The sequence below is a fragment of the Metarhizium robertsii genome (assembly GCF_000187425.2).
Source record: "Metarhizium robertsii ARSEF 23 chromosome Unknown MAA_Scf_4, whole genome shotgun sequence".
In the NCBI taxonomy this organism is placed as follows: Eukaryota; Fungi; Ascomycota; class Sordariomycetes; order Hypocreales; family Clavicipitaceae; genus Metarhizium; species Metarhizium robertsii.
In genome coordinates this window covers 916,060-934,309 of record NW_011942182.1, presented here as the reverse complement: position 1 = coordinate 934,309, position 18,250 = coordinate 916,060, and the positions used below count along the sequence as shown (strand labels likewise).

Sequence of the window (18,250 nt, the reverse complement as noted above, 5' to 3'; positions counted from 1 at the left end):
CACATGCTATGGCCTCAGGCTGCTCTCCACACCGGAAACGGCTCCATGGGCGACGTCGTCTTTGACACCTTGTACAGCTCCAACGTCCCGTTCATCAACAACGTCACCTACCAGTTATCAAGGGTAAAAGCCGCAGGAGCTGCTCTTGACAAGACTGGCAAGCCCTTGGCGCTCATGGGCCACAGCCAGGGCGGCATTCCTCCCCATCGTCAAAGCCGATGCGAGACAAAATCACAAAGGCACTCACTCGTACTCCTTGTCCCGTCCGAGTCGGCTACCACGGCGTCTACGACTACGGCACAGCAGAGCATCTGAAACAAGCAGGCTGCTCCAAAACGAAACATCTAGAGCTCGGCAAGGCCGGCATCCATGGCCGCAGTCACATGTTTCTCATGGAAAATAACAGCGACCAATTCGGCGATCATCAAGGATTGCATCGTTAAGGCGTGACATGAATCTGGCAGCTACAGTGGAAGGTCAAGACGTGTTAAACTGGACCAGGTACCGGAATATCGTGCTCTATGACATCAATTGATACCATACTACATTATACTATGAATAGGCAAGTTTGGCGTATATATACCCGTTCATAGGCAACCATCATGGCATATTCTGCACAAGCACACGTCTTCTCTTCCAGCACTGGGCCTTGTTCCGGCAAGTCTGGTAAACGAGTGCCGTAGCATTCTTTCAGCGTCTGGTGTCGGCATTGTTTCACGGCGGAAACACCATTCAGTAATATCATGACATGCACAGACTCCAATAACCCTAACCCTAAGCCCCGCTTCTGCGATGGCAATTCAATCCACCCGTATGTTTGGCCATGAGTGACCTGCCAAGGAAGCTAAGGGGATTATAGGCAGGGTCCTGTGATAATAATCCTCTCTACGGAGTCGTATTTCTAATACTAGAAATGACTAGTTATTAGTAAAGAGAGCAACAATAACCCGTCTTGGGAAAGAGTTCACTCAAAATCTATGTAGATACGTCTCCAGCTCTACACGCTCACTTTGACAACCATGGCCTATTCGTAGCTCTGCCTGCTTCATCAGGTTCGGAGTGATACTTGAGCCCACTCTACCCGATGCCTCGTCAAATCACCGAAGTGGGATTGATCGGTGATGAAGCAACCGATTTGGCGCCCTCCGACAAACATTGAAGCCTCCCGCCAAGCCATTGACGTCTTGACGCAAATCACCCTCCGCATGTAAATATCGGACAAATACCTCACTCATCCTGGACCGCCACAACTGTCTTTATTTTGGTACTGCCCGCAATCGGCAGCATGCAAGGGTATGCACTATCCCTCGTCTTGAGCTGACACGCATCCACAGGGGTCCTGCACGAGCGTATGTAGTTTATGGTGTGCTCGGGATGCCATATTCGTCGACGGCCGGTATCTCAGCTTGCATACTCAACACGGTAGCCGGGACACTGCACCACCGCCCACTGCGGACAAGCAAGCGTTATCAATTGCATCACAGTTTACACAAATAAAGTATTGGTCTAATTTATTTTTTAAAAAAAATCTATTTAGATGTGATGCTCATCAGGGTATAAGGGTGGTGCATCATATACCAAAAGCGACTAAAGGAGCTCTATCGAGGTCAAGTCTTTCCTCCTTCGCAGCCAGTGCAAAAGTAGAAAATATCAAACAAGAAAAAAAGCAAAATCTTTCATGACAAACATCAATGCCGCCTAATGCCAAATATAAAATCCCAAACTCCAAACGATATGAAATCCATCTACGCCTCCACGGCAATAGCCTCCGTCTCAGCATCCGCAACAGCCTTCTCGAGACCCTGCTTCAGCGAAGAAGCAAGCTTCTTGCGCATCTCGCGCTGGATGCCGTGGTTCACGGCGTCCAGGACATTGTCCACAATGACGCGAGGCTTGTAGGCGGGCTCCGTGCCGTCCTGGTACACGCCCGTCTTGACGAGGATGCTGTACCAGTCATTGTCGGCCTTCTTGTTGACGGCGTTTGTGCCGCGGATGTCGCTCTCGGGCGTGTCGCCGACAAAGTAGACGGTCTGGGGCGCGTCCGAGATGCCGTGCCGCGCGTGGCGCCACTGGCTCATGAGGCGCGAGGCGAACTCGAACGTGGGCACCTGCGGCTTGCCAAAGGCGTGCGTGGCGAGCCGGCCCCGGCCGCGGGTGAGGTCGTCAAAGGTGACCTCGAACATGCGGCGGAGGGCGCCCATGCCGAGGCGGACGTGCTCGTGGGCCGCGGACCAGACGACGTCGTTGTGCGAGAAGTAAAAGGGGGGGCCCTCGTCAAAGGTCTCGCTGCGCGTGCAGAGCCGCCCGCCCTTGGACATGGCGAGGTCGAGCATGATCTGGATGTCGCCCGCCCAGTCGCGGGAGTCGGCGAAGACGAAGACGGCGTCGATGGTGACGTCGTCAAAGTCGCGGGCGCGCGAGTTGGCGTGCTCCTCGGCGGTGAGCTTGCGGAAGGGCGGCGTGGCAGAGTCGTGCTTGATGATGTCGCCGGGGGTGACGACGTCCCGGAAGCCGTAGCCCTCGGCGACCTCGCGGCACTTTTCGCCCTCGCCGCCAATGACGAGCACGGTGCCGTACTTCTCGGCCATTTCTCTCATGGGGGTGTGTCCGCAGATGAACTGGCCGGGCTGGATGTCCTGCAGCAGCTGGCGTGAGAGGTCGCCGCATCGCTCCTCTTCGGTTTTGCCGCCGCCGTTGGTCAGGAAGATGTGAGGTCTGCAGGCCACGTTAGCTAATCGTCATCCCGGATGCACAACACCTAAAGCAAAAAGTCACGATGGAACCCTGGTGGGTTGAGTGGACCGAAATCCGAAATCCGGGGGTGGAACTGCCAGGGTCGTGAGGTGGCACTTACACATGGATGCCGAATTCGTTTTCTCCGTTGAGCACTCTCATGGCCTGAATTGCTTCGGGGATGGCCTTGCCGCCGCGGACAAGAACGCCATCGATATCAAAGGCAAAGACGAAGGAGTCGGCCACGGTGGCAGGAGAGAGTGGTGATGGGGGGGTATCAACGCTGGCGATGCTGGCGCGAGAGCTGTCTGCAGACAGGCCAGGGGAGCTAGGTGTGGTTGACGGTGCAGAAACTGCGTCAAGGTCCTTTTTAGCCTGTTCAACAGTCTGGTAGAACTTGGCCTCTTGCTGTTGCGTTGCCGCCATGATGGATAGTGAGTTGTGCTGTGGTGGTGCTGGAGCAGGCGTCGAGCCGTATAAGTGAATGATTTGATTCAACGAGCTCGTCCCTTCTTCTCGTGCCTTTATGACAAGAGAGTGGAGAAAGATCGGAATAGTACGAGGGTTTCTGGTCTTGAAATTGAGATCTACCGTCATGAACGGTGGGAGGATGTGAGTGCCTTTATAGTCTCTGGGGATTCTACTGCCCAGACTCCCTCTCGAGTTGTTTGTTTTCTGTCACATCTGGCATGTGTGTCTCGGCATGGAGCCCACTCGCTACGAACGTTGTAGCTACTCAGCCCGAGTCATAATGGAGAGTGGAACTCATTCAGAAACATGCCCAAGGTCGTGGCGAAGGGGACCAGCGTCGAACTGAATATCCACATGGCGGTTCCACTTGATGAAAACTCTGGAGTGATGACATCCATGGTGACGGCACACAGGGACAGACCCCGTAGCAACAATACACGATGCCCCTTTTTTTTTCCCTTGCTGATACGACGTCAACTTGGAGAGCCCACCGTATTAGACGTCATCAGTGTCTTCCACCCACCGAGTTTGCCTTGCGCTAGCAGGAAGAAGAAAAGAACCCGTCGTTTCTCAACGCTGCCTTCATTCCAACTGACGCTATCATGTTCGATAAGCCGCAGTACGTGCCGAGTGTCGGCTTGCGGCAGAGGCGGTGAAAGATTTTCGGCCCCTGGCAGGGCACGATTCCAAGATGGTGTGAAGCAGCCGCCATGGCTTGGCTCCGGGCCGCAGTGCGATATCAAGAGCGGCCATCTCAAAAGAGACATGACGACAGCATCACAGGTGGTGGCCCCGAGCCCGGAGTGACAGGAGAGGTACGTCCGAGGTGAACGACGACATGCGTTGCGAACCAGGCGGCTGCAGCGCCATGACGTTGTACCTCCCAGGTTTCTCAAACGGATGGAAAGCATCTCCACCGCGGTCTGGAGTGTACATGCTGTACTCCGTATCGTAACCAACAAAGCAACAAGCGGAGGTGACTTGGTAACTTGCCCCCTTGGCGACGGTGCCTGTGGAACGAACCCTGTGTTTTTGGAGCACTCGCGTCAGGCTGAGCCGGGTGAGGCTATCTTGGCCGGTATCTTTGCACCATGCATGAACGAATTGGAAACACTGATAGGCAGTGGCTGATTTGCCCACTGGCTGAGACGTTTCGTGGATGGCAGAATCCTTGCGGGATGGCGGTTCCACCAGCGAATGCAAGAGGGAAGATTACGGTGGTGGGTGTCGCTTGGGAAGAAGCCTGTGCCATGTACCCGTGGTACCTGTACTTGCTCGAGCGATCTGCTCGGTGCAGAGAACGCGCAGGACACGAAGCACCTAGGTACACGGTACGCGATACGATAAGCAGCACAGACGGCAAACACCACAATTCGCGCGTCTTTTGATCCAGACGGAAGGAGCATGCAACCAGTTGCCACCAGGTGTGAAGCGCGGCCGTCTCTCACGGTCGGACCGGTCCACAGTGACGTCAGGCCCTCCCCCGTCCTCGGTCCGAAGGCCTATCAGCCGCCGCCGTCGGCTCCGCTCCAGCGGGTCCGCGCCCTGCTTCGATTGCGACCTATGCCAACGCTGCCGTCGACTGCCAACCGCGTTGCTTTCCGTGACCAGGTTGCCGGTGCAGGTTCAAGGGCCAAAGGAAAAATACACGTGCGGCCGTCGTGAGGTGGTAGGCACCAGTACCCCCAAGTAAAATGTGCAGTATGTACAGTGCTGGAATTCCTGTTGAAACTCTTGTTCGCTCCCGAGTACGCCTCGGTGCGGTGCCGGGCTGCATACTGCCCACAATCTCTTGCCTGTACGCCTGGCCGCGTGTGCGCCGGGCGCCCATGTGCCGTGTTGCCTTGCACCGCCCGGGAACAGGCGGGCAACCGGCAGCCAGCATGACGGTGGCTACGGCGGTGCTGCGCCAAGGAGCCAAGGGGGAGGGAACCTTTTGTGCTGCGGGAATTCCTGTGCGACGCCATGTACATGTACATGGCTGCTCCGTTCCCCGCCCACCCGCGTCCACATGTCTGGATCCCGCGACTTGACCACTTGGTGGCCATGAAACTCGGGGCCCGGGGGACTTTGCCTGGAGCTGGCAGGAGCAACGACACCATTAGGTAAAGTACATACATGATGCCAACGGTGGGAAAGGGTGTCTCGAAAAACCCAACATCTCCACCGCATCGTCACGATGCAGCAGCTTTGCAAAGTGTAAACGGCTGGCAGGTCGTGGGCTAGGCTTGTAAGTTGTCGAGTTGATTCGCACGCAGCATCTTCACGGCCATGCGCGCAAAGACGGTCGATCAACACAGTATCCTTTATGGTGCGTAGATGCCTGACACTCGAGCATGTTCATCATCAATTGATGTTTCTCTCATTTTGCGGCATTTCATGGGCCCCTGCACATCCCCCTCTCTACTTTACTCAGCCCTTAGCCCGTTCAAGCGCCTGCATCCAACATGTATCCTTGCCGCTTGTTATTCTCCAGGATCTGCCAGACGCGTGGGATGGCGTTTTCCCCCTCGTCGCGGGTTACCTCTTGTGCATCATGGCTGACTTTGACTGGGGTCGCCGCGGTTATTGCTTTACAGTTAGGGTGCGATCGCCGGTCTTGACTCTTGACACATTACAAACCATAGGCCATGGGTAGATACAGAACGGACATGTTGCTTTTTCACCATTATTCCGCCCACGCCACGCATCACCAACAAATCGTCTACAGTACTCGTGACCAACATCAACTACTGCAGATTGACAAACAGGCCGCCATCCACCAGCAGCTGCGCACCGCTCACATAGCCGCTCAGCTCGTCGCACGCCAGAAACACGGCCGGGCCAGCCATGTCAGCCGGCACGCCAGTGCGGCCCAGGGGAATCCTGCCCTCCATGTAGGCCCTCTTGGCGTCGTCGGCCAGGTCCTGCTCGTTGAGCCGCGTGCGGATCGTCCCCGGCAGCAGGGCGTTGCACCGGATGCCGTGGCGGCCCAGGGCCACGGCCGCGCTCTGCATCAAGCTGAGCACGCCGGCCTTTGTCGGCGTGTAGTGCGCCTGCCGCCCGCCGCCGACGAGCGCCGACACCGACGACACGCCGATGATGCTGCCCCCCGGGGGCTCCTGGCGCAGGGCCATCTGCCGCGCCGCCGCCTGCGTCACGTAGAAGGCGCCGTCGAGGTTGGTGCGCACCGTCGTCTCCAGCAGGTCCGGCGCCAGCGTGAGGAAGTCGGCAAACGTGCACACGCCCGCGTTGGAGACGCAAATGTCGAGGCGGCGCGCGGCGCCCGAGTGCGCGACCGCCGCGGCCACGAGCCCGGCCGCCGTCTCGGGGTCCCTGACGTCGCCGGCCTCGTGGGCCAGCCTGCCGACCGCATCGGACGGCGACGACTGCGCGGAGAGCGCGGCGGCCTCGGCGACCAGCGAGTCGAGGTGCTGCTTGTCCTGGTCTAGGCCGAGGTGGTTGACTACCACGTTGGCGCCCTGGCGTAGGAACTCGAGGCAGATGGCGCGGCCGATGCCCGTCGTCCCGCCGGTGATGATGGCCGTCTTGCCGGCCAGCAGCCCCGTCAGCGGCATCATGTAGATGGGCGCACTTGTAATCAATCAATGACTTGACGACTCGTAGTTGGTCTCGGACTCGTCGAGATTTGGAAGGAAAAAAAAAAAAACTGCCAAATGTACGGCGCGGCCAGGGCCACGCTAGCACCTAGATGTAATCGCGGCCGTCTCGATCCACGCACCGGAGTCCTCGGGTAGGTGATACACGGGCGCCGATGGCGAGGGAAACGCGCGATGCGGCAGGCAGAGCGTGTGCGTCAGAGCAAGTGCTGGACGTCGACTGTGGACTGCGATTAGCAAAAGAGTCAAGGACGCTTGGATTTTTACAAATTCATCGAGCTGTCAACAGCCTCGTATTTCTGGGCATTCTTGTGGCTATTTTTACTTTTCCCCGCGACAAGCACCCCCTCATGGACTCTGGGTCTCGGCCCATTGACCAGCGAGCAAACCGCCGGCCCGCCCGGCTCCGGCAGGGGACCAACTTGACGAAACAAAAAAAGCTGGGAGAAAAAAGAAATAAATAGTCGATGGCAGCTCGTTCGCGCAGGGCTGCCACGATGCCCCGTCTGCGAACCCATGCAGCCCTGTGCCGTGGTCACGAGGCCCTGCGTCGCTCCATTTCTCACCGTTTCATCACACGTGGGCAAGACGTGGGCAAGACGGTGGACTGGCGAGCGCAAACGGCCACCGTTCAACTCACGATGCTGCTCGGGGGAGTGCAGAGCGGGAGTGGGTACATATATCTTCAATGGTCCACTCATCCCGGTATGCAGGGTTCAATGCTGCATGGCCACGGGACCGACGACCGGCATGGGATTCATCAGCCGAATTCAGCGGCGTAGTTGGTACGCGGGCGAGTTCACGTCACCTTGTCTGTCAACGGTGGTAGGACAACCAACACTCGAGTGTCAAAGCCGAGCTTCTTTTCACATGTCAGTGCCGGATGAATGACCCAGGAAGCAACATGAAACTTTACCATGACGCATTATCCTGACACACTTACGATTTGGCAGCACAATACACGCAGACGGCTTCGTTCGTGATACCGTGAGGACATTATTCCGTGGCTATTACAACCCTCATATTATATGACTATAGTAGACCGTTAAGAAACCCTGTATTTTCTTTTTTCAGGGCAACGTTGAAGTGAAAAAATGCGCATGCTAATTGACAAAATGCGTGCATCATCCTCATGCCACAGTACCAGATCAAGTCGTCAACTTGCCCATCACGCCCACCAGCTCATCATCATGGTGACCGGCCCCGTTCACCTTTGCGTGCTTCACATCCCCATCCTCCTTGGCAGCGCCATTCATTTCTGGCGCCGGCATGGCCACGGGCGTCGGGGCAAGCAAGTTCCTCGCCGGGATCAACTTTGCCCTCGCCGCCGGGTTAATGGTCAGTCCAAAGCCAGGCTTGTCCAGGTCCGCCGCCGTCAGGTACCCCCTCGTCGGGATCGGCTCGTCGACGAACAAGTCTCCGAAAACAGGCAGCACGCTCCTCCCGTCCGGCGAATTGGCCAGGTACTCCTGGAACGGCGTGTTGGGCTGCGAAATGACAAAGTGGTAGCTGTAGGGCCCGCTGGCGTGCGGCACGACGGGCGTGTCGTACGCCGCGGCCATGGCGGCCACCCGGAGCAGTTCCGTCATGCCGCCGAGCCACATGACGTCCGGTTGGACCATGTCCAGGTCCCGGGACTCGATGAGCTTGCGGAACCCGTAGCGCGAGTACTCGTGCTCGCCCGTGGTGAACTTGGTTGCCGGGTGCGCGCGCTTGATCTGCTGGAAGCCGTCCGTGTCGTCTGGCGACAGGCACTCCTCCCACCAGTTGATGTCGAGGTCCTTGCACGCTTCCACGAGCTGGATCGTGTACGACACGTTGAGGCTCATGTAGCAGTCCACCATGATGGGGAAGTCGGGGCCGACGGATTCCCTGTGCCTCCGGAGAAACGCGACGTTCTTGCGGAGCCCGGCGTGGCCTTCCTCGGGGCTGTGCGGCAGGGGCACCTTGGCGCCCCAGAAGCCCATGTCCCGCGCGGCCGTCGGTTGAGGGCCGGTGCAGTAGAAGTTGATGCGTTCCTTTGTGGCGCCGCCTATAAGCCTGTACACCGGCTCGTTCCTCAGCTTGCCCAGCAGGTCCCAGATGGCGAGGTCAATGACGGAGATGACGGCCACGGGGAGGCCCTTGCGGCCGTAGAACATGGACGCTCGGTACATTTGCTCAAACAGCAGGTTGGTGTTGCGAGGATCGGCACCGATGAGGAACCGTTCAAAGTGTTGGTGGATGAGCCAGCATCCAGGAGGGCCTAGAGCTGTCAGCACTGGTCATGTCCCTTTTACATCTCGGTGGCATCATGGCGGGCAAACAACTTGCCTCCAAAGCCCGTTGCGAACCCAACAGTTCCATCAGATGCTTCGATTTCGACCAGGAATGATCCAAGCACATTGATTCCCCAGCTTGTCCGAGACTTTCGATACTGCTCCCATATTGAGCAGGGGGTGGAAATGTCGCTATCAATCAGCCTGTGAGGGACCAAGTTGGTCAGTTGTTGCCGTGGTTCATGCTGAGCAGGAATATGGGCGTAGGCTCACCAGTGGCCGTCTTTGACATTGTGATAATCGCCGCCTGCCAGTCTGATGTTAGTGCTTGAGGTCTGCCTCCATCTCCGTCATCATGTTCGTACCTGAGCCAACGCCGCTAATCACATAGGATCGAACGGCCTTGATGGTAGGAAACTCCCGAACAGCCGACGCCATGGCTGCCATCAATGTCAAACGGGCACTGGAGAAGAGTGAATATCGGAGCCGTCTCAACCTCTCTGAAACAGGAAAAGGATGCAGTCTTGTGATATACGTCGGCGGCCCGGGACTGGTTCAAGTTGCATTGCCCATGAGTCGCAGTCTGCAAACCCCGGCAAATGGGGTCGGCAACGGAATCGGCTTCAACTCAAGGAAAGACTAATCAATGCCCGTGTGATTATCGTGTAATCTGCACAAGTCGCAGGATCAGACAGTCTGTGGGGGAAGTGACTGCTAGACAAAGGGTCGCAAAGTGCCAAGTGACGATGTGATTGATGGGAGAGTGTGTTCCCCTTCGGCCATAAATGCCCCGATGGCGCGAACGACGAGATGGGGGCACATTCTTCCAACACATCTGCGTCATGGCTGCAGACGCGCGACGCCCAAAGTGTCCTAGGCCGACTGAGTACTCCGTAGCCCTGGAATGAATGTCTCGAGCCAGACGTGAAGTCGTTGAGGGACGCACACTGGGGAAGCTGGGGTGCGACGGGGTGGCAGCACAGAGTTCATCCCACCGTGCCGGGACCACCCAGATCAGATGGCCATGACTTTAGTATTGCCAAACATGTTGCTGCAAAGTATATGTACGGGTATTTCTGTCTGTCTTGCCACCACCAACCAAGTAGTACCTACAAGACGCCTCAGAGCCCGGATTCGCCGGTTTTTTCTTTTTTTTTTTTAAAAAAAAAAAAAAAAAACATTCACTTTTTTAAAGTTATTTCCATTCTCCGTAATTGCCAGACCCAGTTTATTCCCAGAAGCCGAGCCGCCCGAGGCAACAGCTCTGTGGCCATGGTCTAGAGAATAGTTGCGATATATGATGACTATTGATGGGGGGATTTTGACCAAGTTTAACCACGACAGTTGTCATGCAGTCAGGTTTCGTTGTCGACATAGTCCCCAGTTCACAAAGCTGACTGGACCTTGGATCCATAAACATCCTTCTTGGGGTGTCAGGGTCGCCGTTATAATAACGGATGTAAGCTAGCAATCATGAAATTGTGTCTCAATCTGTCAGTAAAATCGGGATGTGCATCAACAAATGCTGCCACGTCCACGTCCAGGGTTCCAGGGTTGCCGCGACTCAGGGTAGCTCCTTCCACTTGCTGGCACTTGTCAGTTATTTAATAGCCGAAGCTCTGCCGTGCTTCATGTCTGGTCTGATTTGGACGAGCTCCTGGGCTTGTTTTCCACCGTCTCCCCACCAGATGCTCCATCAATGTGATTGCGGCAGCATGGCACCATCAAACCCTATCGAGACCTTACTTGTGGCTGGTTTCCCCTCCACCTCGCCCGACTACACAAAGTCGACTAGTCTTCGTCTGCCATCCCTACTTGAGGACTCAGACGCCGCCATTGGAATCTCGTGACTCTGCTCCGGTTCGCCTGCCACTTTACCCACCTTGTCCTCGTTCGCAGCTGATGATCCACACATGCCATAGCTAGTCTGTCTCGACCAATGCAGAATCCTCAATGCCGGCATAATGCAAAACCACCTCCTCCTGTCGCTCACCTTTGTCCCGAATGTTTCACTCTGACATCTCGCTCCCCACTGCCTCGCTTTAACAACAACCCGTGCAGTTATCTTGGCCCGATACTCGGTAGACTGGACACCAGACACTAGGACCGGTATTGTGTTTCACGGAATCGACTTACCAGGGGCCCTTCCCGGCTGGCCGAGAAAGCATGATGCAGCACGGAGCTGTCGGCGCCAAGGGACCATCACCATCATCAGTTCCAGCTTCTGGTCCCACCTCCGTCGTAGCACATCAACCAACCGAGCCCGACAGCGACTCTCATAGTGATGATGAGCAATACAACGACGGCTCTACCCAAAATGGGAAGCGCAAGCGTCCGACCTCAGTTTCGTATGTACAATCTTGGTCTTTCTTTGGCTATCTTGGCTTTTTTTTATGCCATGTCCATGTTGTCCCCTCGGCCCCCCGTTGAGTCGGCTCATCATCCCACATCCGATTCGTCACTTGCTTTTCACGTCTGTATTGTGCCTTGCACTACCGAGTACAACGTTTTGCCATTGTCATCTTGTTTGCTTTGATGTCCTTACATGCCTGTCTCTCTCTATGAGAAGCCCCTGGAATCGAAAACTGACCTCGTCATACCAAGGTGTGAGCTATGCAAACAGCGAAAAGTAAGACGCACAAGACGCGCCCGACCCTGTTCGTTGACTCGGAAGGATCAACAAAGCTACAAATCATCACGCCATGTCATTTTTGTTCCTCCGCAAGCTGCGTCATATCCTGTCCTTAGACATATATTGACCCTGGAATTTAACAGGTAAAATGCGACCGCGGACAGCCGTCTTGCGGATGGTGCGCTCGAAATGGCGCAATATGCGAATACAAGGAGCGGAGGCGGCCTGGTCTAAGGGCTGGCTTTGGTAAGGAGCTCCAAGATCGAATGGACAAGCTTGAGGCCGTCTTGCAGTCTCACTCGGAGATTATTCAACACGTCTTGGCTTCAAATCCACAGCTCAATGCTGCTGCGGGAATCCAAAACAGCAACCCCAGCATAGCAAGTGACCATGGCACGCCAAGGGATGCTTCATCTCACATGTACAGAACATCCGAACCCATCACTACACCAGGAGGAGAGAATAGTTTGTTCGTCCCAAAGACGTCAAGTTTTACGCCGACATCGCAAACCGTTGACTTCAATGCACCGCAACACCCAGGCATGCCTGACGCATATCATCACCAAGGGTCCCTGGGGCGCCTGTCCGCAGCGTCTCAGATACCGCCAATTCAGTCATCTACGCCTGGAGGACAGGCCTACTATCAAAACCAGCCTACAATTCATTCTCCGACCGCCCCCCTGAGCCAAACGGCGGTATCAACTCCCCCGGATCAAGACATGCCCCCCTACGACCTTCTCTATGCTCTTGTCGACCTCTACTTCAAGCACATCAACACTTGGTGCCCAATCCTCCACCGAAAAACCACTCTCGACTCACTGTTTGGACCGTCGACACTGCAAGAGACTGATAGAATTCTCCTACATGCAATTGTGGCCACGACGATGCGCTACTCCACAGACCCTAGACTCACTGATGAAAGGCGGGAGCATTACCACAAAGTGTGCAAGGAACGTGTGCTACTATATGGCATGGAGAATACCTCTGTCAAATCGCTTCAGGCATTGGTCATCGTAGCACTTGATCTGGTCGGCAGTAGCAATGGTCCGCCGGGTTGGAATATTTTGGCGCTCGTCACTCGCTCAGTAGTGCAGCTCGGATTGGCGGTTGAGAGCCACTCATTCACAGTCTCGCCAGGTTACACGTCGATATATACCTTGCGGGCTATGATTCTTCCGGAACCCAAGGACTTTATCGACGACGAATCACGACGACGACTCTTCTGGATGATTTATCTTCTTGACAGATACGCCACTATCGCCACTGCTTTCGAGTTCGCGTTGGCAGACAAGGAAATCGACCGAACGCTGCCCTGCCGTGACGACCTATGGATGCGAAATCAGAGAGTAGACACGAAGTGGTTCAAGGCTAGAGAACATCACGGCGAGGGATCCGCGCATGAGATTTGCAAGCCAGAAAATCTTGGGCCCTTTGCCTACTATATCGAGATTTTGGGCATCTTGTCCAAGATACACAAGTTCCTCAAGCAGCCTGTAGACATCAGTGCTTTGGGAGACGTCGAGCAATGGCAACTGCGCTACAAGGAGCTGGATAACTTACTGACAACCTGGAGGTTTGGGTTGCCCCCCGAGTTTGGGAACATGTCCAAGTTGTTTCAAGCACCCAAGAAGAACTTGAATTGCATTCTGGTGATGCTTCATGGCACGTATCACACTGCCGTCATTCGACTTCATTCGTCAGCAGCGTACCCCACAACACGATCGCCCATATTTACTCCGTCTTACAGTGCTTCGCAAAGATGTCACGGGGCTGTAGAGAATATTGCAGCTTTGGGAGAGTTTGTGGTCCAGAACGGCCTTCTCAGCAAGCTGGGGCCACCATTTGCATTTACGATATGGGTCTCGGCAAGGCTTTTGCTTGTTCATGGATCTACAGTTGAGCATAAACTGGCTCCGCAAATCCCCTTCTTTGTTGACACCCTGCGAGAAATGGGACGATACTGGCCGGTGGCGGCGAGATACTGCGGACTGCTTCAACGGGTGCTTGACGAGCACCGTGACAGTGAGCAGAAGGGTGATGGTATCACACCTAGCTCTGTCAAAATCCTAGCAGACATGCGACGAACGGCATTCGACCTCGACGTTTTGATGTCTCGACAGCCGAAACACAGTTCTGACACGACAGCACGGTTGCCCGCTGTCGCGCCGGCTAAAACACCGGCACCAAATGATTTGGAGTATCTGGACGTGTTTGACTTTTTCAACGTCCCCCGTCTGCCATTTGGCGGCGAGAATTTTGCCGGGGCCCAGGCACTGGGCCCGGACACTGCGATGGATGCACAGAATGGGCAGGCTCAAATGGCGCCAAATGAGTTCAACATTACGAATTTCATGATGGACGCAAATAGTGATTGGCTATTTAAGCAGGAGGGAGGCAGGTTTATGGCGTCGTGATAGCTATCAAGGAATGAATCATCATTTTGCGATCGAGGAAACAGGATGTCTGGACATGTTGGATACATGTATTATACCAAGTTGCTTGCGTGCAAAATTCATGTATAACGAATGGGAGGAACTGTTTGGAGACTCTGTATTGCGGTCTCTTTTCTTAATATTATCGGAGTTGTCATGGAGTCTACTTGCAAGATGAGTCAATGAAGGCCTTCCTCACCCGTCTAGTCCTAGTCTTTCCGCCGGGCAGCCATCTTGAGATGACAATTCAGAAATGTCGAGGCTGCAGTTTTGCCGCGGCCGAATACATCATACCCCTGTGTTGCGGGTTCAAAGCCAACAGTCTACAAAGTACAGCAGGATATATTTGCCCATCAACACGCTAATGTCCTTTATATTCTAGTGCAGCGAGAAATGGCCAGGTGCTTGGGCCGGTCCGGCCACGCCTCCCAGTGTTCAGAAGCAGTATTTGCCCAGCCATGGATACTTTACCAACGGGTTGATGTCCGCAACGAGCAGCGAGACCTCGGGCGGAATGGCTTCCGTTACAAACCAGTTGCCCCCTTTGAAAATGAACCGCCAGCACCGCCGGCACAAAGCATGTGTGTGTCAACTGGGTACCACAGAGTCAAGCGCAGGGGAATCCGCGTCTGGAAACAAATCGGAATGGATGGGCCGGACCCCTGATTCCGCTTCACGTACAGATTTCGGCGGATGGGACATGGCAGGTTCTTGATTCGGAATCTGCGAGATGGGCAGTCGGGGATTTTCTTCTCTTTCCTTGTAATGCCTGTCTGGTTGGAATTGATCTTTGTGCAGGGATGAGCTGTTGTGACGAGGCTGTTGATGCCCCTGGTGGACGATTAGCTGTGCTTTGTTGGTTGCAGCCCGAGCGGACTGAGATACGAATCGAAAGAAACGATACAAGGCCTTTAATAGTTTTTATAGTAAGTTGTGGTTCTTATGAGCCCGGGAGTCTCGTTAAGCTACGCATTGCAGATTGGATAGTAGTTCAAGAGGGTGTCATGTGGAGAACCGATCTAGCTTTTGCCTGGAAAAGTGTACTTTCAAGTATAAGTTTCGCTGTGAGTACGACTCTATTTCAAATGTACAAAACACAATCAGTTAGTTACAAAGAAAATTGCAAGCTGCCCGTCTATCAAAGGCCAGAATTGAAAAAAAGACAGCCAGAATTTGGCAACAACACGGTAAGAGATATGCCAGCATCCCTGTCCAGCCTAATTTCACCCCCTTTTTTTTTTTTAAAAAAAAAAAAGTTCGTCTACATCGCTGCCTGCCCCTTTAAGCACCAACGCCGTTCTGGACAAGCAAGTTCCTGGTGCCCCAGTGCAAGCCCGAAATGGAGTTTTGCAAAGCACTCTCCTGGAGGTAGCTGCACAGGTTGGAAGCCGAGGCCTTGCGCAGGCCCAGCAAGTACGCACCCAGGCCGGCAACGTGGGGGGCGGCCATGGAGGTGCCCGACATGGTGATGTAGCCGCCGCCGGCGCGGGCGGACACGACCTCGACGCCGGGGGCCTGGACGTCGACGACGTCGCCGTAGTTGGAGTCGCGGGCGGGCCGGTCGCGGCTGTCGACGGAGCCGACGGTGCAGACGGAGGGCTCCGAGGCCGGGGAGACGGAGGCCGCGTCCATGGGGTTGTGGTTCTGGTCGCCGTTGCCCGCGGCGACGGCCACGAAGAAGCCCCGGCGGACCAGGGCCGCGGCGGCCTCGTTCATGGCCTGCGACCAGCCCCCTCCCAGGCTGAGGTTGACGACGACGCCGTTGGGGCAGTGGCGCTCCGCGGCGTCCCGGGCGACGTGCTCGATGCCCGCGATGATGACGGACGTGTCGGCGCCGCACTTTTGCTCCCGGTTCATGTCGAGCACCTTGATGCCGTAGATGGTGGTCTTCTTGGCCACGCCGACCTGCCGCCCGCCGATGGTGCCCGCCACGTGCGTGCCGTGGAGGCAGTTGTCGTTTTGGTCGCCGACAAAGGTCCCGAGGAAATGGGCGCGGCCCTCAAACTCCTGCCAGCCGGCGCTGTTAGACGGGTTCCCTGGGGGGTGGTGACGGGGGTGCTTACGGGATGTGCGGCGTAGAGACCGCTGTCGACGACGTAGGCGCATGTTCCCTCGCCGGCGCTCTCGTCGTAGATGTAGTCGCTTGCGCCGGGGCGTCTGTGGGAGAGTCGAGCAAGACCCCAGGGGGCCTGTTGCTGGGTAGTCACGCCGTATGCTTCGTAGTAGGCGTTCTGCTCAACGTAGTCGACCTGTATTGTGGAAGTCAGCACCTAGTCTTGATGCAACTCCGAGTCCTCGGCCGTCCTACATCGGGGTTATCACGCAGGGCATCGAGCGAAGAGGAGTCCAGCCTGCCAGTGAAGCCCTTGAAGATGGAGTCAAACACCTGGTCAGCGTCCCCGGGCATGATCTTCATGGCATCGTCCAGCGCAGCCTTGGCGCAGCCCTTCTTGAGCTTGACAATGTACTCATCGGGAACGAGGGTGAAGGCCTCGCCACGAGGAATAATCAGCGGTGCCGGCTCGGACCGCTTGCGAGTTGGGCTGGCCAACGTCAGGGGCAGAATGGAAAAAAGGAGTGACAGTGTAGGATGCATTGTGAGGTGATATACTGAGCTGCTCGGCAGATCGTGCTGGACAAAGAGAACGAACTAGGATGGGCGGGATGAAGATGGGCTGGCTTGATCCTACAAATCCATCATGATGAGAAACTCGAGTCCTTTATATACTCGCCATTGTCTACGCTCACATCTACAACCGTCAATACATCATATAAACCTCAATGGGCCATCCAAGCAGAGTTAGGAAGGTGTGCAACGTAGGCTCCCTCTTCAACGTTGAGGATGCTTACCCCCATGATCAAAACAAGAAAAAGTTCCCGACTAGAGAATATCCCGTTAGTAAACCGAGCGCCGTGGAGTACGTGATACCGGCTATAAGGCCATAAACTGCGAGACTTGTATCATGACCAACCCTATCAAAGTCACTTCACCAACCGATAATTCCTAGGCCCGGCCAGTGCCATCGTGCGGTCGCTACTGCCTAATCGGTGAATGGGATTCTTTCTTTAGTATATGTAACCTTGACGGATGCCTTCACCCTGACAAGAAGGTGAGCAATATCCGGCCCATCGGGGCGAGACCGCCAAGGTGAAGAACGACACGGGCACGACGATCTGCCGCTCTGTGCCGACGACAACGAACCCATAGCCACGGTAATTGTGCAATCCATGTCTTTAGAGTAGCCAACTACGGCAGGCGACTAAGGAGATGCGGTTATGTGGCATGAGCCTCACCATACAAACCAAAAGCTGGGTCGTTGTTTTTACGTAGTAGTCCTGACGATTGCACTTTCCAAACGAGGAAGCTGCTCTTGGGATGTTGCTATTGACGCACGCCCAGCCAAGCGGCGCTCCTTGCCCGGCGCTCTTAGAAACAGTCAAACTGGGCAGGCTGCATACAATCGTCGCCAAAGACTTAAGCATCAATAGGTTGTATCATGGGACAGAACCCCCCAAGGCGATGAAGCACATCCCTTCTTGTCTTGTGTACTGTACGTAAATAATTAGTTGAGCAACTTCCATAACTGTCAGATATGCATACCGTCCATCTTGCAGCCTGAAAAGCCCTAGCCTTTGGATAAATCGCAACGCCATACGTCAGCCCAGGCTACACCTGCTAAGTCAAGCCATTGCTTTCATAACACACTCTCCCTTGGGACACGCCAGCATGCCTCTTCCATCTGCGGAAATGAATTTTGTCCACATTGTTCACTGCCAAGGTTGGACAGCTGACTTTGAATGCGGCAGGTCGCTGAATCGGAAGTTTCTGACAAGTAACAGACAAGTCAGGGTAAGCAAAGGAATATGCCGTTGATTAATGACCCCCACCTGTTTGTAGTTTGGCGTTTCTAATAAACGCAGCCCACTCCTGGTCTTGGTCTGCGACGTTTCAGCTTTTACGGGGCCGGTTGATGAATCGATGACTCGCGGAACATGGTCGTGGGAGATTCGATTTGTGTGGTTTGTCATGTTAAATGCTGGGCGAACTTGATCGTATGAGAATAGTAACAAGATTCAACAGAAGTGGTTCGATAGAACGAAGTCTGCAAAGGCCAAGAACGGCAA

The 18,250-nt window shown here is 55.2% G+C and overlaps 6 protein-coding genes across 6 annotated transcripts; 2 read left to right on the top strand and 4 right to left on the bottom strand.

Moving 5' to 3' along the window:
- Nucleotides 1-3: 3 nt before the first annotated feature.
- On the top strand, nt 4-315 carry MAA_11065 (uncharacterized protein; the record flags this gene model as incomplete). The annotated part of the gene is made up of 1 exon (XM_011413031.1): nt 4-315. The coding sequence occupies one exon, from the start codon at nt 4-6 to the stop codon at nt 313-315; it is 312 nt and encodes a 103-aa protein (XP_011411333.1).
- A 1,430-nt stretch (nt 316-1,745) lies between these two features.
- MAA_08253 (HAD-superfamily subfamily IIA hydrolase) lies at nt 1,746-3,159 on the bottom strand (the record flags this gene model as incomplete). The annotated part of the gene is made up of 2 exons (XM_007826251.1): nt 1,746-2,715; nt 2,855-3,159. 2 exons carry the CDS (start codon nt 3,157-3,159, stop codon nt 1,746-1,748), a joined length of 1,275 nt encoding a protein of 424 aa, XP_007824442.1.
- A 2,774-nt stretch (nt 3,160-5,933) lies between these two features.
- On the bottom strand, nt 5,934-6,761 carry MAA_08254 (short-chain dehydrogenase; the record flags this gene model as incomplete). The annotated part of the gene is made up of 1 exon (XM_007826252.2): nt 5,934-6,761. The coding sequence occupies one exon, from the start codon at nt 6,759-6,761 to the stop codon at nt 5,934-5,936; it is 828 nt and encodes a 275-aa protein (XP_007824443.2).
- A 1,190-nt stretch (nt 6,762-7,951) lies between these two features.
- Nucleotides 7,952-9,499, bottom strand: MAA_08255 (Mandelate racemase/muconate lactonizing enzyme; the record flags this gene model as incomplete). Its single annotated transcript, XM_007826253.1, has 2 exons — nt 7,952-9,048; nt 9,427-9,499. The coding sequence occupies 2 exons, from the start codon at nt 9,497-9,499 to the stop codon at nt 7,952-7,954; spliced, it is 1,170 nt and encodes a 389-aa protein (XP_007824444.1).
- A 1,731-nt stretch (nt 9,500-11,230) lies between these two features.
- MAA_08256 (fungal specific transcription factor) lies at nt 11,231-14,107 on the top strand (the record flags this gene model as incomplete). The annotated part of the gene is made up of 3 exons (XM_007826254.2): nt 11,231-11,409; nt 11,666-11,690; nt 11,837-14,107. The coding sequence occupies 3 exons, from the start codon at nt 11,231-11,233 to the stop codon at nt 14,105-14,107; spliced, it is 2,475 nt and encodes an 824-aa protein (XP_007824445.2).
- A 1,299-nt stretch (nt 14,108-15,406) lies between these two features.
- MAA_08257 (oryzin precursor) lies at nt 15,407-16,721 on the bottom strand (the record flags this gene model as incomplete). Its single annotated transcript, XM_007826255.1, has 3 exons — nt 15,407-16,132; nt 16,189-16,374; nt 16,434-16,721. The coding sequence occupies 3 exons, from the start codon at nt 16,719-16,721 to the stop codon at nt 15,407-15,409; spliced, it is 1,200 nt and encodes a 399-aa protein (XP_007824446.1).
- Nucleotides 16,722-18,250: the final 1,529 nt, after the last annotated feature.